At 39.0% G+C, this 25,979-nt stretch overlaps 1 protein-coding gene across 1 annotated transcript; it reads left to right on the forward strand.

The window, feature by feature from the left end:
- The first annotated feature begins 8,940 nt into the window (after window positions 1-8,940).
- LOC127527147 (olfactory receptor class A-like protein 1) lies at window positions 8,941-19,670 on the forward strand. Its single transcript, XM_051924829.1, has 2 exons — window positions 8,941-8,989; window positions 18,643-19,670. The coding sequence occupies exon 2, from the start codon at window positions 18,651-18,653 to the stop codon at window positions 19,614-19,616; it is 966 nt and encodes a 321-aa protein (XP_051780789.1). The 5' UTR covers window positions 8,941-8,989; window positions 18,643-18,650; the 3' UTR covers window positions 19,617-19,670.
- The last annotated feature ends 6,309 nt before the right edge of the window (window positions 19,671-25,979 follow it).

The following is a 25,979-nucleotide window of genomic DNA, read 5'->3' on the forward strand; positions in this document are numbered from 1 at the left end:
ATTCAGATTTAATGTTTAATTTTCAAAGACATCTTCCAGCATTCAAACAACATAAAAAGAATCAATAGAACAGACTGAAAAATTGTTCAGAGAAATAAAGGTTGGCAGTTTCTTCTGTTTAAAAGGCCAGTGCTATTTTAAATATGAATAAACATGAAAAGGATATTGAGAGTTTTAATTTAGGAAAAGAAAAACTTGGAAAGAGCAGCATGCCAGCCAGTAAATCCCAATTGCTAAATATTTCTTGACTAATATGGTGCTCCTCAGCTGCATTTTTTCCAAGAAAGGTGGAAAGATGATGTTATATGAATTCAACGTCTTGAAATTCATTGATTGTTGAACCACTGTTGTAAATGCAAACCATCCACATCTTGCTCGTACCAGTCCTGGTTCTTCCTTTGTGTCTATGACTGATAACTGCACTCAAAGAAGCAGCTGCAACTTTTTGTTTTCTTTAACTCTTTCTTTCCATCATTAGCTGATATATTTGCAGATGCCCTTCACTGAAAGCAATGTTAGAATCAAAAATTAGATAATCAAAATGTCTAAGCAGGCATGGAAGGGTCAAAAAGAAATGCTCTATTCTTCATTGGATCATTTTCCCGAGTCAACAGGGGCCAATATTTAAACCTTTCAAAATCCTTCCATGGAAGAAAGCTAACCTGAAGTTGTAAAATGAGCTCTCAAATGTTTTTTTTTTCTAATTGCAGAATCTGCAAAGCCAGTGTGTGTGCCTGCTAGCTAACTACCCCAGAAGATTACTGTAGCACTACTAAAACGATATTGTCAGTTTTATTTTAATCATTATTACTGTTTATTTTTCCCATATCATTTTTTTTGTTGGTGATGTCATTACACCTTGTATTGCAAAATCGACTTTTGTGACGGCATGCTCCACTAAGGGTGTGCCATATAATAATTTGATGGACATCTTATTAAAGACTGAGCCACACTCTTCTGTAATTATTTGAAGTTTTCTGGCAAATAAATACTTTTTTGAAAAAGCTTATCCTGTGTACTCTGCCTTTGACCTTCAAACGTAATCTCTGCCTCCCTCTGAACCCAAACCCACAAGGAATATTTTCAGCATCTTATAGAATCCATGCCTAAAAAGAATTCACACTGTTCAGGAGGCAGGCGATTGTCTTACCTAGTAGATATGTGGACCAGATGGAACAGATGCCGAGTGTTCTTTCTATTATGCACATACATGTCAGGCTGGTCTCTGATTCTAAACTCACCTGCTAGAAGTGTTGGAGTGGGTGTGTCCTTCTTTACGCCTGATGCTGTCAGGGTTAGGGTTGGTGTTGGCTCTATGTGGCCCTGAATTGGATTAAATATTTTAATAACAGATGCATACATTTGAAAAAGAACAATTTTCAGAGTTGGTCATTGTTATGTGCTGGTCCCATGCTCTGTATCTCATCAGTTCTACACTGTACTTTCTGTATTGCACTTGCTAAAAAGTAAACATAGGGCAGTGGAGCATGGCACTATGTTGCATAATTTCACTCTTCAATGTGATAATACTATTATTTACTACTACTACTACTACTACATAGAACAAATAAAATTTTATGAGCCTATCTTTATGAATTAAAGCAGGCTCATCAGACATGTGTCTGAAAGTAGCCCTTGATATATTCCCAGGTCCACTCACACACCCAGTTTAGTGTCTCCAACCTGCACAGCTGCTCAGAGGAACATCCACACACATACTGAGGGAGTGTGGAAACTGAGTGTCGGATTCAAGACCAGGATGCTGGATTTAGGAGAGCTAAACCCTGAACCACCATCTTGCTGGTCATGTCAACCACCTAGACCACATTATACTGGTTGTCACATTCTAGAGTAAATGCTGACATGATGTTCATTACACACCCGTGTCATGTACAACATGTCAGTCAACACCTCAACATCCTCTTTCCATACAATCTGCAATTTCAGCAACAATCTCTGGGTTATAGATGGCTGTGATCTGGATTCTTTAAATTTCCAGGTTTTTTCTACACCTGTACATAGAGACTTTAGGTTCCACTGTGTGAGATATGGCCGGCCATTCATCCCGGCCAACACCCCCAGGCCGTCAGATGGAGCCCTCCTTGCAGCAGGGAGATGCCCCGAATGCCAGCAAGGAATTATGGACAGTGGACTTTTAATGCACAGCCCTGCTGGATACCATGGGGGCAACCAGGAGTTGCTGCAGGGACGCCCAGGGATTGTTATTTGCCTTCTAACCCGGAAGTGCATCTTAGTCACAGCGACAGAGGGAATGACATACTTCCAGGATGAAAAAGAAGAGTTTTTGATTTGACCCGGAAATGATAGAAAGTCACATGGACAAACACTTCCGGGTCATGGACTATAAAAGGATTATGGGAAACCCCAGAAGACGAGCTGAGCTGGGTGGAAGGGTGGCAACGCGTCTGGGAGAGTGGAGGATTGTTTATTATAGTTTATTGAATCAAATTCTACCCCAAACTTTTCGCCAAGCATTAATCACCGTCTTTCCTAAACAAAATAAGGACTTAATTACAATGTGCATCATACAGACCAATTTCACTTCTGAATAATGATGTTAAGATACTCTCAAAAATCATAGCTAGAAGGATGGAGAAAGTGCTGCCTTCTGTAATATCACAAGATCAAACTGGATTTACCAAGGGTCGACACTTATCTTCCAATCTTCGACGCCTGTTTAATGTAATATACTCACCAGCAAAGTAAAAAACCTAGAAATATTATTATCACTGGATACAGAAAAAGCATTTGATATGATTGAATGGAAATACTTTTTCACTACATTAGAGAAATTTGGGTTTGGCCCAAACATTTGTGCATGGATAAAACTACTGTATACCAATCCAGAAGCTTCGGTTTGTATTAACAACATTTGTTCAGACTACTTTAAACTAGAACGTGGTACCAGATAAGGATGTCCCTTGTCACCACTGCTATTGACAATCACCATTGAACCACTGGCGGCTCACTGTTGAAATGCTTATCAGATAAAGGGGATTATCAGAGAAGGATTGGAACAGAAAATTTCTCTATATGCAGATGATATGGTACTGTATATATCAGACCCACAAAATTCTGTGCCTGCAGTCTTAACAGCACTTACAGAATTTCAAAAGATCTCTGGTCTCAGAATTAATCTGAATAAAAGTGTACTCTTTCCTGTGAATTCTCAAGCATATAATATTAGATTGGACACCCTACTTTTTATCATTGCAGATCAGTTTAAATACCTAGGGGTAAATATCACAAGTAAACACAAAGCTCTTTATCAACAAAATTTCGCCGTCTGTATGGAAAAAATTAAGCAAGACTTGCATAGATGGTCAACCCTTCATCTCACTGTAGCTGGAAGAATTAACGTTGTTAAGATGTATATTTTTCCTAAGCTTCTTTTTTTATTTCAAAACATTCCAATATACATTAATAAATCATTTTTTAAGCAATTAGATTCAACAATAACCTCATTTATTTGGAACTCAAAACATCCACGTATCCAAAGAACGACCCTACAAAGACCTAAGGCAGAAGGTGGCATGGCTCTACCCAACTTTCAGTTTTATTACTGGGCAGCAAACATACAAACTATAAAAACCTAGACACAAATAGATGAACATACACAGGCTTGGTCCGCAATAGAAGTATAAACCTTGCAGCACTTCTTTATATTCCCTGCTTTGTGCACCAATAAATGCAAGTTATCGCCAATATACTAATAACCCAATTGTACTCCACTCACTCAGGACATGGAACAAATGTAGAGAACCACCTCTTTCAATCCTCGCAAACATATGCAGTTTTTAATATCTGGAAAAGATTTGGGATTAACTTGCTTAGAGATCTTTATATAGACAACATCTTTGCATCCTATGAACATTTACATTCCAAATTTAACTTTCCAGCTACACATTTCTTTCACTATCTTCAAATTAGGAACTTTGTTAAACAAAACCTGCTCGATTTTCCTCATCTTGCACCCTCCTCCATGCCAGAAAAAATATTGCTCAGTTTCGAGGACTTTCGAGGACACCATCTCTGCAACATATAAAATTATTTTACAGTCCCTCCCTTTCAAAGATCCAAGAGGACAATGGGAAAAAGATCTCTTAATCAATATATCAGAAAAGGAATGGTTTCGTCCATTTATAGGAGATGGACGTCTGAAGCAGGGCTCCGCTAGCAGCGGCTTTATTTTCCCACGTATTTCATATTATTTAGAGGTATCCTGTATTTAACCCGACCAAGGAACTTCCACTACAATATACAAGCATGAGTAACAAGAAGAAAAGTCAGAAAGAACCGGAAAAGAAACTTAAAGCTGCATCAAAGTCCGGACAGACTTCCGGCCTGAGTGCAAGTGTAAGGTATGGCATCACGGAGACTGACCTGGAACAGGCAGAAGAGTGCGCAGAATTCCTGGGACCCCGCTCCATTGTATCGTCTCCAGTCGAGAGTGAAAATGGGAGCGAAGGCGCAAGTGATACAGGTCGCGAGGGATCGCCGATTTCTGAGGATCATTCGAGACTAGAAAGGGCTCTGCAGGACGTGCTCTCATCTACTCATCGCGAGCCTGTAACAGGAGCTGCATTTTCACTTGCGGAGCACGAAAGCAGAAGCGAACTGTCCGAACTGAAAGAGATGATCGCTACACAGAAAGAGATGATCGCTACACTGGCCACTGCCATGGTTACGGCCATGAATGAGCTTAAGAAAGATAACACAAATGATCTTAAGAAGGTGGCCATTGAGCTCAAGAAGGATAACAAAGATAAGGAAACGCGTCTATTTAAACGTTTCGACGTGAACTTTAAAGGCATGTTGGAGAAATTAGTGGAACACATTGAAGAAACTAATTCCAAACTGAAAAGGCTTGATGATCATATTAATGACGTTTCAGATCAGCTGGAAGACGTTAAGCAGGGACTCACGGCTCGAGTGGAAACAGCGGAACAACTGGCATCTAACGCCGATGAAAAAGCCACAGCTGCGAACTCGGAATACAAAAAACTTGGAGACAGACTTGCAGCCGTGGAGGATGGGTGCAGAAGAAATAATATAAGAATTGAGGGTATACCTGAGAAACGAGAAAGCTCAAGCCCAGTGAAATTTGCAGTAGAATTACTGTCTAAAATAATTGGAGATGACTTTAAACTCGACAATGAGATAGCCACGGCTTATCGCACAAAGATACCAAGCGCCTTTAAACCTAGGTCTTTTATTGTCCGCTTTGAGCGACTAAGATGTAAGCTTGATGTGATGGCACTTCTCAGACAAAAGCAAGAGATTATATTCGAAAATAATCTTATTCGTATTTTTCCCGACTTCTCACCATCAACAGCTGCAAAACGCAGATCCTACATCGACATTAAAAGGATGCTACGGGAAGCCGATATCAAATACAGCCTCTTGTATCCTGCCAAACTGAAAGTGGAAGTTCAAGATCGACATTATATTTTCTTCAGCAAAGAAGAAGCTGAAAAAGAATTAAAGAAGCTGTTTCCGACACTTTTTTGAAAGTTAATTAAAATTAAAGTATTCTATCAAGGCACGGGAAAGACCTATGATCTGATCGCTGGATCCATGTTTAAAGAGACTGGTATTATAATTATACATCCCTTATTTTCTTTTTTTTTTTTTTTTTATCTGGACTTTATATGTTATATGTTTATGTTTTAATCAGAGTTATAGAGTTATAGACGTGAGTGTGAAAATGTGGAAGTGATTAAAGTAGGATTCGTTTTATTTATTTATTTATTTTTTTATTTTTTTATTTATTTATTTTTTTATTTTACTATACCTTAAAGTAGACTGTTTAACTTCATACCCTTGGTTTATTGCTTGTTCTACTATTTATACAATTACCATTATACTATTACAGTAGGAATTACCAGGTTTATCCTAGACTAGTTTTTAAAATCATTCCCAGGGTTGTTTTTTTTTTTTTAATCTTAATATCTTAACTTAAAAGCACTGAAGATTATTTCAAGCTTAAATATTGTTAATGAGAACATTTTCGGCAGATAGTATTAAGGATTTAACTGTAAAAGATATCTCTGTTTTAATTCTGTAACGCCGCTGCAGGGTGGGGTTTGTTTTGTTTTGGACGTGCTCTGTCTCTTCGTATGTCAGAGGACTGGAACATCGCGAAGTGGGGTCTAGCCTCATGTGGGGAGGCAAAATGGGGGGGGGTGGGGGGATAAAGGGGGGAGAGAAGGAGAGCAGGTTATATCTAATCTATTCTTATAATCCTTATAATTATAAATATCAATGCAACAACAGGCTAACATGCAACAACTCATGGGGAATCTTGAAACTAAGATTAAAACTGCCATATTACCAATTAAAACTATAAATGACATTAGAAAAGGAATGGAAAATAGCAATACAGAGAATTCACTCGACCTCCATTTGCGTAAAGCATACAATTATTCAATTCAAAATTACTGTACCCTGTGTTCGGATTCAGTGGGTTGGAAAATGGATGGATGGATGGAAAATTACTGTATATATCGAGCACATCTGTCTCGCTTAAAACTGTCCAAAATGTTTCCAGGGCAAGTTCCAACCTGCGAACGCTGCAATCAAGTCCCAGCCTCACTGGGTTACATGTTTTGGACCTGCACCAAATTAACATCATTTTGGACCAACATTTTTAAGTGCCTCTCAGACAGCCCTCATGTCACAATCCCTCCTAACCCGTTAATAGCTGTGTTTGGTGTTCTTCCAGATGGGTTTAAAGTGGAGAAGGACAAACAAACTGTGATTGTATTCACTACACTTTTGGCACGCAGACTTATTTTGCTAAACTGGAAGAATCTTAATTCTCCTCTTTTAAGTCAGAGGGAAACCGATATTTTATACTATTTGAAATTGGAAAAATCAAATTCTCAGTTAGAGGATATGTACAGAACTTTTTCAAAACCTCTTAAAGCTCTTAAAGTACCAAGGAAGCAATTCTCTACGCATTTTTTTTCTCTTCTCCATTCATCTCTATTGCCCTATTAAACTAATCAATCTAGGTATGTTTACAAGCTTTAAGGTTCACCCCATTGGCCATGCTCTCTTTCTCTGGTGTAGGGGTCGATTTGTTTTCAATCCTATATTTTGTAAAAACTGATCCATTTTTATGGAATGATAAAAATTAATAAAATTTAAAAAGAAAAGGGAAAAATAAATAAATAAATTTGATGGTTGCCGAGCATGGATAGCCTGCTTCAAATCATCCCATAGATTTTCAATGATATTCAAGTCAGGGGACTGTGACGGCCATTCCAGAACATTGTACTTCTCCCTCTGCATGAATGCCTTTGTAGATTTCAAACTGTGTTTTGGGTCATTGTCTTGTTGGAATATCCAACCCCTGCGTAACTTTAACTTTGTGACTGATGCTTGCACATTATCCTGAAGAATTTGTTGATATTGGGTTGAATTTATCCGACCCTCGACTTTAATAAGGGCCCCAGTCCCTGAACTAGCTGCACAGCCCGACAGCATGATGGAACCTCCACCAAATTTGACAGTAGGTAGCAGGTGTTTTTCTTGGAATGCGGTGTTCTTCTTCCGCTATGCAAATCGATTTTTGTTATGACCAAATAACTCAATTTTTGTCTCATCAGTCCAAAGCACTTTGTTCCAAAATGAATCTGGCTTGTCTAAATGAGCATTTGATACAACACAAGCGACTCTGTTTGTGGCGCGAGTGCAGAAAGGGCTTCTTTCTCATCACCCTGCAATACAGATGTTCTTTGTGCAAATTGTGCAAATTATGCTGAATTGTAGAACGATGTACAGATACACCATCTGCAGCAAGATGTTCTTGCAGGTCTTTAGAGGTGATCTGTGGGTTGTCTGTAACCATTCTCACAATCCTGCTCATATGCCACTCCTGTATTTTTCTTGGCCTGCCAGACCTGCTGGGTTTAACAGCAACTGTGCCTGTGGCCTTCCATTTCCTGATTACATTCCTTACAGTTGAAACTGACAGTTTAAACCTCTGAGATAGCTTTTTGTAGCCTTCCCCTAAACCATGATACTGAACAATCTTTGTTTTCAGATCACTTGAGAGTTGCTTTGAGAGTTGCTTGAGAGTTTTCATCTTAAATACCTTTTCTCATGATTGGACACACATGTCTATGAAGTTCAAGGCTTGATGAGCTAATCCAACCAATTTGGTGTTGCAAGTAATCAGCATTGAGCAGTGACATGCATTCAAATCAGCAAAATTACAAGGGGACTCACATATTTGCACAGCCAGTTTTTCACATTCGATTTAAATTCATACAACTAAATACTGCTTCACTAAAAACTTTGTTCAGAAAACACCCCAGTACTCAGATGTTCCTAGGAAATGAAAGACATACCATTGTTATCTTTTTTGTTGAAAGTAGAGTCAATTATTATGCAGGCTGAGAGGGGTTCCCAAACTTTTTCATATGACTGTATGTACTACACTACCTGAATAAAAATATTCATCAGGCACATCTTTAGAATGTGTTAGGTAAAAGTAAACATAGACGGTGACCAGATTAGCAGCTGTACGGGGGTACCATGGACCACCTCAACTTTGTGCTGTTCTCATCCAAAGGAAGTTCATGAGAATAGAAAAATTACAATTATTGTAATATTTAGTGGCTGTGGTGATGTTCCTAGTTAGTATTAAGTTATTTGTGCTCACAATGCACAAGCTATAAAATGTGAAATAGAGTGAGAATGTGTTAATTATTCTGTTTATACATCAGGGGAAATAACTCCTACGACACTCTGTTCCACTATAAACACAATGAATGTCTCACTTTGTTATTGTCTAATGAATCCCTTGTGTTATACATCAGTTGGTATCAGAGTTCAGGCCCCCTTGTGACAGCTTCCTTGTCAGAGAATATAAAAATAATCCACAGTAATGTAATAACACCCCAGTCCTCATCCAGCTGTCCTTATATTTATGATATAGTTCATCGCATGTAGACTACAGGTAAGAATTTAGTGAGTGTTGTGCTTTAGGAAAATCGGGCTTACTTTGTATGCTGTGCAGAATGATGAAAACTGCTTTGTGATAATCAAAGTAAACCTTGTATATGGCTTAATACAACAAATGGCGTATAGTTAATTTTCCTGTCTGGAAACTGACAAAAGAGAATTGCTTTACAATAAGTCTCTTAATTAAAATATATTTTAAAAAGTGAAAGTAATATTGTATATAATTAAGTAGAATTCTAAACAATAATCCTTCATTGGATTCAGAGATTTTATCCACAATGTCAGAAGGATACTCTTGGTGACGACTGTATGGCTGTTTCTTGTGTTTGTTTCATGTTGTATATAATGCATGTATATAATGCATGGTGATGCATTATTGCCCGTTTCTGGTAGTGTTCATCAATGAAAGATATCAAGGAAGAATCTTATTATACCATGTACATAATATTTTGAACTTGGTCAATATAGGCAGGTTAGGCAAGTTGACTAACACAAATGGTTAACCAGAAAGTCGAGCAATCATCTAGCAGTCTTTTGTATTACAGTCCAATGCCGTGTTCATTAGATCACAGTGCCAGCCTAAAAAATATAGGAGTCAGGTGGAGAACTTTGTTTCTTGGTGCAGAAAGAATTGTCTGCAACTAAACATCAGCAAAACCAAGAAATAAGTTATTGACTTTCGCAGCACCAAAGAGCCTCAATGTCCAGTTACTATTCAAGGAGTAGATGTAGAGGTGGTGCACTAGAATGTGAGGATCCTCATCAATAACATGTTTGAATGGTCTCGTAACACAGAGGAATTATATAAGAAAGGACAGAGTGGGTTCTTTTTTATTAGGAGACTGTGTTCCTTAAATGTGGGCAGTAACATCCTTCACATGTTCTACAACTCTGTGATGGCCAGTGCGATTTTCTACACTGTGGTGTGTTGGGCTGGTAAAATCACTTCAGGAGAGACCCATCAAATCAACAAGCTAATTTAAAGGGCAGGCTTAATTATAGGATTCACTCTGGACCCCCTGCAGATAGTAGCAAAGGAGAGAGTAAAAACTGAAGGCTGTTCTGACCAATGCTGCACATCTTCTTTGATTCAATAATACTGAGGACATTCAGCCAACTAATTGTCATGAAATGCTACTGAGGCTCCTTCATACCAACATCAATACATCTGTATGCCTCACTGGGTCTACAACTGCCAATTCAGAAGTTCTTCTTCTTTTTACTTTTCTTCCTTTTTAGTCATGTTGGTGTGTGTTTAGACTACAGTGTGTGTATATATATATATATATATATATATATATATATATATATATATATATATATATATATATATATATATATATATATATATATATATATTTTATTAATCTAGTTATTTAGTTAAAGATCTGCAGGGAAAGGCTGCAGGCTTTACTTCGCTCAATTTATTTTTTCTTAGGGAAATTTATTCAGACATTTTTGGGACTTGGTACAGGTATTCAAAATTGCCCTACACTGTGAGTTTAGTCAGTGAAATTTTGGTCTGAGGTCAAAGCTTTTTCCAGTGGGGCATTTATTTATTTAGTGATTTTGTTTCTCTTTGGGTAGCACTGGAAACCCATGCTAGTAAGAAATATGAATTGGCTGCAATAAAAGACTAAATGAGTGGAAACTCACTGCAAATGAGTGTAACCTTAGAGTAACAATTTATTTTATTTTATAAATCCATCTTCATTTAGGCAGTATTGAATTTGGATAAAATTTGTAAGTTGCATTCCGTCGAAGGGTCCATCAACAAAAAAAAAAAGAAAGAAAAATAGTAAGATGGTAATAGGATGTGGATGAAAGAATATTAACTAATTAAGCCTTTTATTTATTATAATAAAATGCTTAAGTTCAATTTAATTCTGTTTTATTGACCCAAGAGAAAAATTTGGTTTGTCAGGGGATCTTACAGAAGAGACCAAGACATTAAAAAAACACAACTAGCCATCATACATAGTCTTGGTACAAATATATTATAGATCTAAGCATAATACTTATGGTGAAGCATATTACACTTAAAAATTACACCAACATTTAGACTTGACTACTGATTGATACAGATGATAGCTTTTCATCCTGGGATTTAAGCCTGTAAATGTTCATTAAAATTGAAATTTTTCAGAAGATTAATAGCAGTTGGAATGAATGAGCATTTGAACTGGTTGCTTTTTCCTTGGAACCTTGAACCTGTGAACTGATGACAACAAGTGAAATTGAGAATGCAGAGGGTGAGTCCTCACTGAAAAATATACTCTGCTTTCTATAATACTTTTTGGTTAAACAGGCCTAAGGGATTTGACTGTTGAGACTTGTCATTTTACTACTCCATTTTACAATTTGATTTGTTCTGTGTTTGATATTAAATGTGTTTTTCATACCAGGCCAGCATAAGTCCCTTTTTGCAGATGGCTTCTGTGTTTTCCTTAAAAGTCAATTTGGAGTATATAATTGTCCTCAGATATTTATGACCGTCAGCAGTCCCCACTGCCTGGTCTTTGATGAATGTTTCTGGTGGGTGAATGGTACTTCCTCTGAAAGCAATATTAAGTTCCATGGATTTTGTAAAGTTTAAATGTAGAAAAGGCTCATCACACAAGTTAACAAAATCATCTATAAATAGACTGTTCTTATTCTCGTTTAGTGGGCTTACCATCACTGAGTCATCAGCAAATTTTAAGATGAACTTTTTTTTAGACTTACTGCAACAACCTTTTGTGTAGAGGATGTATAAAAGAAGTGAAAGAAAACAGCCCTGAGGGGAACCTGTGAGTGAAGACAGCATGTCAGACAGGCAACCATTAACTTTAACTTTTTGAGTCCTGTTTGTTAAAAAGTCAGTCATCCACCCTACCACACTAAAGTCCAAATTAAAATCTTTTATAAGTCTCTCTGCAAGAAGGTGGGGCTGAATTGTGTCAAAAACTAAAGAGAAGTCTGCCAACTACAAACAAAAATAGCCTTGAGTAAGTCTTGGGGCCCTCCAAGTGCTTATATAACAAATGAAGCAAAGTAAAAATGGCATACTCTGTACCTCAATTAGACTGGCAATCAAACTGAAATGGATCTAATAAACACTGAGTTTTCTCTGTTAACTACCTCTCTATAAAAGATTTGAAAGTGAATTCATGACCAGGGATGTCAGGGGACAGTGATCTGAAGTCAGTTAAGTTTAGGGTTTTTAAGTTTAGGGTTTTTGTTTTTAGCCACTGGATTTATTGTAGCCTATTTTGATAGCTTTGGTACCTTCTACTGTTATACTGACAGCCTAAAAATAAAACAAACAATGGAGCTGAGGTACTCTGCGCAACATTTTAAGTGCCTACCATGAAGATGGTCTGGTCCTGGACTTTTATATGTTTTAAATTTCTTCAATTTCAGTTTGAACAAAAATATTTCTCCCTTACCTGAAATCATCTTCAGAAGGTGCGGGTCAGCTCCTTGCTCCCTCTTCTATAATGGGAGCCTCTTGAACCTGAATACCGTCAGTACTGTAACCAAGATGAGCTTGGCAGATGAGGACAAAACACAATAAGCTACGGGATGGTGAACAGTGCAAGTGCTTTTATTAAAAGAAATCCACAAATCATGTATCCCAAAGTGCAGTGCTCAAAAAAATTTTCAAGAAATAAATAATCCATTAAAGTGTTAATGTGGAGGTTAAAATGACCAAATAGAAAAAAAAAATCTGTTAAAAACAAGATTAAAACAATGCAATGCAGGAAACTCATTAAAAATCCCATAAAACCTGGTGCCTTCCTTAACTGACACCTCTCCTGCTTATCCTAACCGGACCACTCAGTCTGGAGAGACGTCAACCAGCAAGTGAAGACTCCCATAACATCTGGCCCTTGTCCCACGCCTCCAGTTCCTCAGCATCCATGGGCAACCACCGAGCCCTACACCACAAGAACCACTGCCAATCCAGGCTCCACCCGGCGCAGGCACTCTGTACTCCCACCGCTGCCATCTCAAATGCTCCTCCCGGCGTGAGCACCTCCATAATGGTCACTCCTACTCCCAAAGATGCTCAACAGGAGCCACCAACAGCCCCCTCCTGTGCGATGGCCACTCGCCCATCTTTTAAACTCTACTGTCTTTTCTTTTTTTTTTCTACCTCTTGTTTGATATCGCACTCCCCTTTTTAGGCTGGGGAAGCTGTTGCAGGTGCTGAATAGCGCCCTGGGCTGCTAATAAGGCAATCAGACTGCCCACATGTGCCGGCAACGCATGGACATCTGATCGCCTCGCGCCAACCTAGAGACAGGGACTCTTCCCATCAGATCACTCACACCATCCCCACTCCCCAGCACGAGCGCGTTCATTATACTGCTGCTCTTTTTGAGCCGTGGACCCACTATACCACACATCTGCTTTAGGCTTTCCACTTGCTCAGTAAAACCAAACTGCTAAAATCTCAGGTTGGAGTTAAAACTAGAAACTCTTAGTGGTTATTAGTTTTTGACTGACGATGGCCAACTAAGGATTTGATGCCTGACGTCACATTTTGCAAAGGCAATTTCTGTTCAATTTTATCTTTAAAATTAGGTTTAGCTTTTTCAACACCAAGTTTTAACTCTTCTGTGCAGCACTTGCATTATTAGCATTGCCTTGTCTAAAAGGACTTTTCATTTTGAAGGAAACTCATCTAAATCAATTCTTGAGTCTATAAAATGTCTCAATTTGTGCTCTGAAAGCACCATTGCAGACTTTGATCAGAATATTCACTCCAAAGCTTAATTATATTTTTTAATACTTTTTCTCTCTTTTTAGGCTATTTTGTAAATGGGGAGAAGGTAAATAGAATGGTAATCAGATAAGTCAAGAGGAGGTCTGGTTATCGATTTGTAGGCTTCCTTAATCACAGATCAAAAGTGTTATTGTAATTTGTTTGGAAAGTTAATAACTGATACGGTAAAGATGTTTTAGGATTACAATTATTAAGTTCTCCAAGAACAAATTTGGCATATATCTGGGGAGGATGACTGCAAATTTTGTACTGCTATTAATAATAATCTCAGTTGCAATAGATGGTTTAGCCCCATGTTGATTACATACAACTATAACAAATATGTGTGGAAATTCTGTGGGGAAAATAGAATGTTGTAACATGAACAGGCAGCATCTCAATGTCCCCAGAGCACACCGCTTTACAAACTGTTCCTGATTTGAACCATCTTTCGTTTACATACTGACAGACTGCACCGCCATGCCCTTTACCTGCGGTGATGCTGTTTCAATTAATTCTCACCAGTACAATGTCTTAAAATGGACACTGTACAACCAAAGCCCCAACAACATCATCAATACTGAGGTCTGTATCACTGATTGACTCAGACAGCCACATCTCCCTTTAAGCCATAATGCAGGCTTCTCTGTATTCCCTTGCATGCATTTCATCCAGTTTATTATGTAAGGAGTATGGGGGAATATGGAAGCAGCTCTGGTGCTGTGTCTGTTCTGGGCAGATCAGATTTGCCTGTCTTGGCAGTTCACATTCATTAAGTAAAAGTGCCCTGTATCTAAGTGTAATGTAAATGCATCTGTCCTCCAAAACGGCACACATGTGCACAAGTTATATGCGCTACCAACAACAAAAAATGTCATAATTCTTAGACTCAAAGTATTAAAACCAACAAAACTGAGGTGTTAGTAGCTATTGTATGCATCACACACACTCTGGAAGACAGCACAGTTTGTCAGCTGTACATGATTAGGTCTAGGAAATAGATAGATAGATAGATAGATAGATAGATAGATAGATAGATAGATAGATAGATAGATAGATAGATAGATAGATAGATAGATAGATAGATAGATAGATAGATAGATAGATAGATAGATAGATAGATAGATAGATAGATAGATAGATACTTCATTAATCCCAATGGGAAATTAACATTCTCCAGCAGCAGCATACTAAAATAAAGCAGATGGCTAGCTTTTGCTGTTTTTGCATCTACTGCTGATTAACAAGGCATATTAACTGCACTGCACTCAGGCCAGGTCAGGTTGGGGAGCATGCACCGGTACAACGCGTTGCCACACCCACCACACGACAAAACAGCTCAGGATCCCTGTTGGCAACTCTCCAGGCAGACATGCAGTCGCACCCTCTGGAAATGACCATCTATCTGCTACGGCCAGGTGTTACATGAACATCCAACCCCTTGGTCTGGTCCAGCCACTCAGGTCCTCAACAACTGGATATAGAGCATGCAAAAATTGTATCCTACTTATTATTATGTGACACAATTTTATGGAATTCAACAAGCATTAGATCTTCTCCATTCTCTGTGCTGCAGGGTTCCCCACTATTACTTGTAACTTTTTTTGTCAAAAAGGGAACATTCCATATGCATATTTCTATACTTTATATACTGGGACTGTTATTGCTCATTTTATCATCAGCAAAGTCTGAAATTTTCTTTCTTTTTAAATGTCTTTCTTTCTTTGTAATCATTCTGGTGTGTATATGAAAGGAGGTTTATTGTTTGTCATAATATAATATTTATTTATCGAGCTTCTGTAAAAATTAAGCTCTATCTATCTATCTATCTATCTATCTATCTATCTATCTATCTATCTATCTATCTATCTATCTATCTATCTATCTATCTATCTATCTATCTATCTATCTATCTATCTATCTATCTATCTATCTATCTATCTATCTATCTAATGTATATTCTGTTAGTTTGAAGGGGCATGTTAGGGGATGGACTAGCTGAGTTTGATTTTTTCTGCCAGCTCAACACTAGAACAGTGACATCACTGGTCCACTCTTTTCTGGCAATTTTTACAAATACACCTACATCACTTCACACTACTATACTTTCAAAGCTTATATATGTAGTACTACATTGTCTCTCTATTATAAAAAAAATTCTTGCAACGATACAAGACTTTTTTCCTGCGACGAGACGTGATCTTTGGATGAGAGATCTTTTGAAGAGAGACAGAGAGACAGAGAGACACTTTCACGTCCTGTGAGACGGACAGGTCACGTCATATTTACAACCTTTGGAAGCAAGTCCCGTGATACACATGCAGAGCAGGTTAGAGATAATGGATGTCGGAAAATTCAAAAGTCTCAAAAAAATGAGAATAAAGATCGCATTAGCACAAACAAACGGAAAATATTACTCGGTGAAATAACGGAACAGCAAAAAGACATCGCATATTGTTTGAAGGTGTTTGGGGGACAAGAGAGACAAGGCAGTGAGACAAAAGGACAGCTGCTGTATAGGCTTTTATACGTTTGAAGCGGCGCACAAAATGCAGATCACACGGCATGGTAGCAGCAGCAAGCCAGCAGCTGATCGAGCAAAGAGGAGGTAAAAAAAAAAACTATTTGTTTCCCATTGTATCACCGTTTAAGAGGGGTTTCGGAGGAGCAGCTACATCTCCTTGAGGTGCGTTCAGCCCCCTCTTCACAACAGCGCATAGCGCTAGTGGGGGGGAAAGGGGTTGGAGAGCCAGGCGAGCAGGGTGCAAAGCCCCCTAGTTTAATTAAAATACAGAAAAACACAATTGTTCACTTTAAAGGTAAAGCAACAATAATAATCATAATTAAATTACTATATGTTCATGTATCTGTTTCTTCCCTAGGGGCTTCTGAAAGCTGCCTAAATGTTCTGCTAATAGTGACTTTATTTTTTTTCCTTCTAAATTAAAAATGTATTAGTAAGTCTCAGTAATAGATTTCTGCATTTGTTTCTTTATGAATTAAAAAAGGTGCAAAGTGCTTGTTCAGTTGTCCTGACTTTGTGAAAACATGCCTTTCAGGTAAGTTCCTGCATTATCCTGCATGTGTAAAAGGGTTAATGTGTGAGTGTGATCTGGATAGGACTGGCATTCTCTCCAGGGCTAATGTCTTCAAAACGCTATTGGCATTGGTTTTTACTTCTAATAACTGTAATGAAAGAAGCAAATCTATTAAATTGATGGATGGACTCACTATACAGTATGAAAGACTTTAATGCTTGACCTACAGCTCTATCTTGTTTTCTAGCTTTTTTCTGCACATCCACCATTATGTCAAAGCTCTTACTACATTGGACAAACTAAATACTTTTCTAGAGCTAATCTAGATGTAAATATATACAGTAAATATATACATTTATGCCCAAATAATTATTTAAAGAATAAATAAAAGTGGAGTAAGAAGTATTAAATATACTTATTTCACACGAAAGCAATATATGAAGTCAATATATTAACACTGTACTTAATTTCTAAATGAAATGAGCCTATCTTTCCATTTATAAAAGATTCCAATTACACTCTTTACCATACTAAGCATGGTGGATGGATCCAAGTTTTGGAAGTTTACTTTACAATTACGTGTAATTGGCAGCACCAATGGTGAGATAGAGGTGGCGCAGTGGTAGTGATGCTGTCTCACAGTTAGGAGACCCGGGTTCGCTTCCTGGGTCCTCCCTACATGGAGTTTGCATGTTCTCCCCATGTTTGCGTGGGTTTCCTCCGGGTACTGTGGTTCCTCCCACAGTCCAAAGACATGCAGGTTGGGTGCATTGACGATTCTAAATTGTCCCTAGTGTGTGTGTGTGCGCACCCTGCGGTGGGCTGATGCCCTCCCTGGGGTTCGTTTTCTGCCTTGCTCCCTGTGTTGGCTGGGATTGGCTCCAGCTGACCCCCGTGACCTTGTAGTTAGGATATAGCGGGTCGATTAATGGCTGGATGGAGAGATAGTGGCTAGTGTCTGTCTCACATTCCACATACCTGAGCTCAGTTTCCATTCCAGTCACCACCTGTGTGGAGTGTCTGCTGTGGTTTTCTCCTGATACTCCAGACAGTTCCATACAGGCAATAACCTGGTCATGAGTCAGTTAAGATATCCTGGGCTGTAATGTAACAAAAGCTCTAATCAATGTGCCATGGTAACAGTCATCATTTAAATGTACATAGGGAAATTTATCTAGTCTCTTCCATCCATTTATCTAGTCTCTTAACTGCCTTTACATTTGAGCAGTCATGCACACAGAGCAGGAGCTTAGTCACAAGAGCAAAATCAAGCCAACTGAACATACAAATCATTTACTTACAGTAAGGATATCAAACATCAGAGTCCTCAATACATTATGGAGGTAAGACATCTCCAAGGTTCAAGTCTCAAAAAAATAAGTGTCCCACATTGGTGGTTATGACAGTCCAATAATCTCACATAGGATACAATGGCTTAGTGTAATCAAGTGCAATAGCATTGTTATAATATTCAAGCTTCACGTAGATGACATCACAACTGGAATGTGACACTGAAGTCCAAGGTCTGTAAGACAGCAGTGTTCGGTACTGTACTAAGAATTTGCAGGCATCAGATAATATTTTAAATACTAAACAAAAGATTGGCCAGATGAGTATCTAACGTAGTTGCTCAAAAGCTATGAAATTTTGGTTTATACTTTGGCATGGTCACCATCTATGGGAAATTTCATCCTTTGTTTATCCCTTTATCTTTAACCTTCAACTAAATCCACCAAAAACAAGAATGAAAGTCTGAGTGCACCTGATGTCCCAGGAATTGGCTCCAGCACCTTTTGACCCAAAAAACTGTATTCATTTCTGGGAATGTGTAAATAATGTTTCCCTTTTTTTTCCTTGCAGAGGGCATCATGGACACAACAGATACAAAACAAGTCTTCAAAGCCACAGCCTTCCTCATCCTTACAACTATTAGCATTCCAGCGAACATCTTTGTCTTTTGTGCTTTCCTTCGGATCTTTGTGACAGAAGGCAAACTCATGACAGCTGACATCATTTTATGCCACTTAGCCTTTGTTAATCTGTTAGTGGCGCTGACACGCAGCATCCCACAGACAATGGCTGCATTTGGCTACAAGAACATGCTTGATGATGTTGGCTGTAAGTTAATTATGTTCTCCTTCCGAATCTTCCGAGGCCTCTCTATAAGTCTCACCTGTCTGCTTAGCACCTACCAGGCAGTCCTGGTCTCTCCAGCCACATCCAGACTTGCCCCTCTCAAGTCCAAAATACCTCAGTATCTTATACATATCATTGTTATCCTTTATGTTATATATTGTGTCTCTAATTGCAATACACCTATAAGTGCCGTAGCCTCTTTCCCCAATAACACCATCCCTCCTTACACTTTCAACCTTCAGTTCTGCTTTGTCAGCTTTCCCAATTATATAGGCTTCATCTCTGGAGGTCTGCTAAACTTTTTCGGTGACCTCCTTTTTGTAGTGTTGATGGCCATCATGAGTGGCTACATCCTTGTACTCCTCTACAAGCACAGCAAGAGAGTTAGGGGCCTGAGGAGTTCAGAGTGTAGCCAGTCTGGAGCAAGAGCAGAGGTCAAGGCATCACGAGCTGTTGTCACCTTGGTCACCCTCTATTGTCTCTTCTTTGGGGTCGATAACATCATCTATCTCTATTCCTTGACCGTTCTGAGGGTGGCAATCTTTTTATCAGACATTCGAGTCTTCTTTGCTACATTGTACACTTCAGTATGCCCAGTCGTAGTCATTATCACCAACCCAAAGGTCAAAGTCAAGACAAAGATGAAGAAGCAGCAGAGTCTAAGCCAACCCACAGACATAACCACGTCAACTGTCTAAATTCATTCTCAAAGACATCTTCCAGCATTCAAGCAACATAAAAAAATAGAATAAAACAGATTGAAAAATTTGTTCAGAGAAATAAAAGTTGTCAGTTTCTTCTGTTTAAAAGGCCTGGTTAATAATGAATTAAATAAATATGAAATTAATGTATAGGAGCAGAAAATTTTTAATGTAACAAGAAGAGAGTAATTTTCAACGAGTGCAGCGTGTCAACCAATAGAGCCCAATTGTGTTTAGTGACTAAAATAGTGCGCCTCAACTGCATATTTTTCCCAGAGAGTCTTGTGTGGACAGGTGTTGTTATAGATAATAGAATATCCATCTTGAAGTGCTTGTTGAACCAATGTTGTGAATCCAATCTATCCACATCTTGCACCCACCAGTCCTGGCCCCTCTTTGTGATCGCAGGTTTCTGCGACTGTGATAACTGCAGTGAAACCAACGGCTGCAATTTTCTTTTTTTCTAACTGTTCATTGCCATCATCATCTGATGAATTTGCAGATGTCCTGCACTGAAACTAGTATAAGAATGAAACATTGCATACCCAAGGTGTTTAAGAAGACAAAACCATTGCTCAAAGGCCTGAACATGAGAAAACAAATCCTCAGAAATCTAAAATAAAGCCAGTGCTAGTTCATCATCTGATAAATTTTCCTGGGACAACATGGGCCAACATTTGAACTTTTCTGAAATTCTGTTTAAAAAAGACATTCAAAAACAGAACTTGGTTTAATTTCCCAAGAGACCTAACTGCTAATCCTTATGTGGTGGAAAGCTAAGCTGCAGCTTTACAATGAGCTCACGAAGGCCTCTTCTAATATTAGAATCTACGACGCCAGAGCAAGTGCCTGCTAACTAACTGCTAAAGAGGATTACTGGGGTATAACATAACTGATATATTTTTATGTTTTATTTTAATCATCATTGCTGTTTTTTTTTTCCATATTCAGTTTTTTTTGTTGGTGATGTCATTAAATCTTACATTTCAAAACTGGTTGCCATGATGTCATGCACTGTGAAGGAAATTGTCCAATGTTTAATTATTTAAGGTTGAGCCACACTCTCTGTAATTCTCTGCAGTTTCCTTCAAATAAAGGAAAGAACCTTTTTCTATTTTGAAAAAGCTTATCCAGTGTACTCTCTCCATGCCCTTGAGATATAACCTCTGCCTCGCTGTAGATCCAAATCCATTAGGAATTTTCACCATCTTGTTAAATCCATGCATCAAAGAATTCACACTGTTCAGGAGGCAAAAAGAGATTATATTTAAGCATAAGCTCTGTGGGTCAGATAGAAAGGCTTTCGAGTGTTCTTCCTATGTCCACATGCATGTCGGGTTGGTCACTAATTCTAGTCTGACCTGCTGGAAGTGCAGGTGTTAGCGTGGATGTGCCATGTGAAAGTCCTCATTCCTTCTTAGTGCCTGATGCTGTCAGGCTTGGCATTGGCACCCTGTGACCCTGAATTGGATGAATTGTTTACAAAGTAGATACATAGTTTTTTTTTAAAAAGATAAGTTTTCAGAATTGGTAGTTGTTATATACTGGTTGCTTGCTCTGTATCTGATCACTCTAGACTATATAGTGCCTGCTAAAAGAAAAAGAGCAATAAATTATCAGAGCAGTGGAGAGTGGCAATACTGTATGTTTCATAATTTCACATGACAATATTATTAATTATTATTAATACTTCTACTTTTTTGCTGGACAAAACATTGCCTGCATTCTCCCAGTATGTGGACTGTAACACCCGGGGAAATAAGACTATTGATTTACTGTATGCAAACGTTAAAGACGCATACAGCGCCACCCCGCTGCCTGCGCTTGGGAAAGGAGATCATAACCTGGTTCTGCTTCAGCCTCACTATAAACCAAAAGTTAGAGTCCTACCTGTAACCACACGATCATTCAGGAAGTGGACCCCGGAAGCTGAGAATACTCTGAGAGAACTTTTTGGAACTACAGACTGGGATATCCTGCAGGGATCTCATAATGAGAACATTGAGGAAGTTGTTGACTGCACTACTGACTACATCAACTTCTGTATGGACATTGTAGTTCCAGTAAGAACAGTACGCTGCTATGCTAACAACAAGCCATGGATTACAAGTGACATCAAGGGCCTTTTGAATCAGAAGAAAAGGGCTTTTAAAGACGGTGATCAGCATGAGCTCAAGCGCGTGCAGAAGGAACTCCGAGTCCAACTCAGGGCGGCGAAGGAGCAGTACAGGAGAAAGCTGGAGCAGAAGTTGCAGAATAACAGCATGAAGGAAGTGTGGAATGGGATGAAGATCATCACTGGCTGCAGCTCGAAGCGGGGTACCACCATTGAGAGAGACGTGAAGAGAGCAAACCAAATGAACAACTTTTTTAACAGGTTTGACCACCCTAACCCACTCTCACTCTCACCTCGGAGTACTGCACCCTCCACACATCCTTCTGCTGATACCAGCATAGGAAAAACATCCCCACCCATAATAACAACAGCGCAAGTGAGCAGAGAGCTGAGGAGACTTCGTGCCAGCAAAGCAGCGGGTCCAGATGGAGTATCGCCACGACTGCTGAAGGTCTGTGCATCGGAGCTGGGGGGTCCTCTACAGCGCATCTTCAACCTGAGCCTGGAACAGGGGAGAGTCCCGAGGCTTTGGAAAACATCTTGTATCACCCCAGTCCCAAAGGTATCACATCCTAGTGAGCTGAATGACTTTCGGCCTGTTGCTCTGACATCACATGTGATGAAGACCATGGAGAGGCTGCTGCTTCACCACCTTAGGCCACAGGTTCAACACGCCCTTGACCCTCTGCAGTTTGCATATCAGGAGAAGGTGGGAGCGGAAGATGCCATCATCTATATGCTACACCGATCCCTCTCTCACTTGGACAGAGGCAGTGGTGCTGTAAGAATTATGTTTCTAGACTTCTCTAGCGCCTTCAACACAATCCAACCTCTGCTCCTTAGGGACAAGCTGACAGAGATGGGATTAGATTCATACCTAGTGGCATGGATCGTGGACTATCTTAAAGACAGACCTCAGTATGTGCGTCTTGGGAACTGCACGTCTGAAATTGTGGTCAGCAACACAGGAGCGCCACAAGGGACTGTACTTTCTCCGGTCCTGTTCAGCCTATATACATCGGACTTCCAATACAACTCGGAGTCCTGCCATGTGCAAAAGTTCGCTGATGACACTGCTATCGTGGGCTGTATCAGGAATGGGCTGGAGGAGGAGTATAGGGACCTAATCAATGACTTTGTTAAATGGTCCGACTCAAACCACCTACACCTGAACACCAGCAAAACCAAGGAGCTGGTGGTGGATTTTAGGAGGCCCAGACCCCTCATAGACCCAGTGATCATCAAAGGTGACTGTGTGCAGATGGTGCAGACCTATAAATATCTGGGAGTGCAGCTGGATGATAAATTAGACTGGACTGCCAATACTGATGCGCTGTGCAAGAAAGGACAAAGCTGGTTATACTTCCTTAGAAGGCTGGCTTCCTTCAACATCTGCAATAAGATGCTGCAGATGTTCTATCAAACAGTTGTGGCGAGCGCCCTCTTCTACGCAGTGGTGTGCTGGGGAGGCAGCATTAAGAGGAAAGACGCCTCACGCCTGGACAAACTGGTGAGGAAGGCAGGCTCTATTGTTGGCATGGAGCTGGACAGTTTAACATCTGTGGCAGAGTGAAGGGCGCTCAGCAGGCTCCTATCAATTATGGAGAATCCACTGCATCCACTAAATAATGTCATCTCCAGACAGAAGAGCAGCTTCAGCGGCAGACTGCTGTCACTGTCCTGCTCCACAGACAGATTGAGGAGATCGTTCCCCCCCCAAACTATGCGACTCTTTAATTCCACCAGGGGGGGTAAACGTTAATATTTAACATTATACATAGTTATTGTCTGTTTTTTTTTTTTTTTCACCTGTATTATTATCATTCTTTAATTTAATATTATTTATTGTATCAGTATGCTGCTGCTGAAGAATGTGAATTTCCCATCGGGATTAATAAAGTATCTATCTATCTATCTATCTATCTATCTATCTATCTATCTATCTATCTATCTATCTATCTATCTATCTATCTATCTATCTATCTATCTATCTATCTATCTATCTATCTATCTATCTATCATTACACTGAGCCTTACTTTATGAAAAGATCAAATGTGTCACAGTACCAGGCAGCATCTGACATACAGTATGTCCAAAAGCAGCCCTCGACAGGTCATCAGTCCATCACTGGGCCCACTCACACAATCCATATCCTGTTTAGTATCTCCAGCCAGCATGAATTTAGGGGTATGAGAGGAAAATCACAGTGCCCAGAGGAAAACCACACAGACACTGACAGAATGTGGAAACCGAGTGTGGAATTCAAAAATAGGATGCTGTATTTATGACTCAGAAGTGCTAACCCTAACCCAGCATCCCAATGGTCATGTCAACTGCCTAGAGCATATTATACTTTTATACTTTTGCTGCATGCAGAAGTAGTTAGCAAATTCTGTAGTAAATGTTGACATGACTGTCATGACAATCTCATCTATTGTGATCATCATCACCTCAACACATGAGTATTGTTTCAATACAAACTATAATGCAGGAAACCACCTCTTGGTTACAGAAATATAGTATGAATCTTTTTTTTTTTTTTACTTTTCTGGCATTTTTTAAAACTTTCATGATGACTTTAAATTACTGTTTGTCTTTAAAATACTGGACAACCAACATTAGGGTTTTTTTGTTGAGATTGAAAATATCTCACTTCTTAGCATAGCACTAGTGGCCAAATTTTGTGAACCTTCGGTTTAGTGCTGCCATTGTGCTATTATGAATCTGATAACTGCAGATGCATGGAGTGTGACTACTACAAGAGATGCCCTTTCAGTCTCAGCTTTCAAATCCCAGCTGAAGACTCACTACTTCAGTTTAGCATGCCCTGACTAGAGCTGCTGATTAACTGTACAGACTGCTTCTCTGTTGTTAGTCATTAGCACTAAAACATAAGTAACATGATAGTTACATTTTGTTACTAACCCTCACCTATTCTGTTTCTCTTCTCGGTACTCAAATGTGGCACTTGGTGCCACGGCCCACCTGCCAAGTTGTTTTGCCTACCTAAGGTAAAGTCATCTCTGATGGAGGATCGCAGGAATCATTGGGTAGAGGGGTCCTTTCATCGGATTGGCTGTCTTAGCTGTGGAATGGCCAATTAGGGGAGGCAGCATGATGCCTGAGATCTCCAGGACTCTGAACAAATGCAAATCATATTATGTGATATTATGTGATATCATCTACTATTAAATTCTGCTCTGTACTTGTAATATTTTTATTTTTATATTGTACTGATGATTACTTGTGTTTTGTTCTGTGTATTGTGTTGTATTAACCCCCTTTTTTTGACACGCACTGCATGTCCAACCTACCTGGAAAGGGGTCTCTCTTTGAACTGCCTTTCCCAAGATTCCTTCTGGTTTTTTTCCCCCTCTACAAGGGTTTTTTTGGGAATTTTGTCCTTGTCTTCTTAGAGAGTCAAGGCTGGGGGCCTGTCAAGAGCCTATTAAAGCCCATTGCGGCACTTCTTGTGTGATTTTGGGTTATACAAAAATAAGTTGTATTGTATTGTATTGTATGGACAGTGAAGTTCATTTCAGCAAAGTTTTTGAAATTGTCAGTAATATTCTTAAATAAAATTTTCTAATAAGAAAATAACAAAATAACTTTACAAACACAAATAAAACCACTAATAAAACTCTTAATGACACTGACACTAAGATCTGTCTACTTTTTCACGTGCCACCATGTATGTATTTAAAAGCAAGCTAAACCTAAATTAATAATTCATTTTTTTTTCATTATTTCTTTTTATGTCTTTTTTTTTACTCATCACCCTTGATCTAAAATTAGTTTCTGAGTGAAGACCTCAAAAAAATATTCTCTTTCATTAATTTGCAAAAATAGACAAAATCAGAAAAGATGCAAATACATTTTTATGGCTCTATATGCACAAATATCTAAATATAAATTAAAAATTGCATAAATATATGTTAATCCATTTATAGCATAAATCCTAGTGCTCTACTGATTATTTATAACTGCACACTAAACCATCCATCTGACTCCACATAACCTTCAATTGTGTAAGTGTGTCCTGTACGTATTTATCTATGTACTACACCTCTTGAACTAATATATCCATCAGGCACAACTTTGGAACATGTGAGGAAAAAGTAAGCATGGTCAGTGAGCAGACTATCAGCTGTAAGGGAGTTCCAGGGACCATCTCAATAGCATTCTGCTGTCGTCCAGTGGAAGCTTATGAAAACAGAAACATGCCATCTGTTGTACTGTTTCT

The sequence above is a fragment of the Erpetoichthys calabaricus genome, chromosome 3 (assembly GCF_900747795.2).
Source record: "Erpetoichthys calabaricus chromosome 3, fErpCal1.3, whole genome shotgun sequence".
In the NCBI taxonomy this organism is placed as follows: Eukaryota; Metazoa; Chordata; class Cladistia; order Polypteriformes; family Polypteridae; genus Erpetoichthys; species Erpetoichthys calabaricus.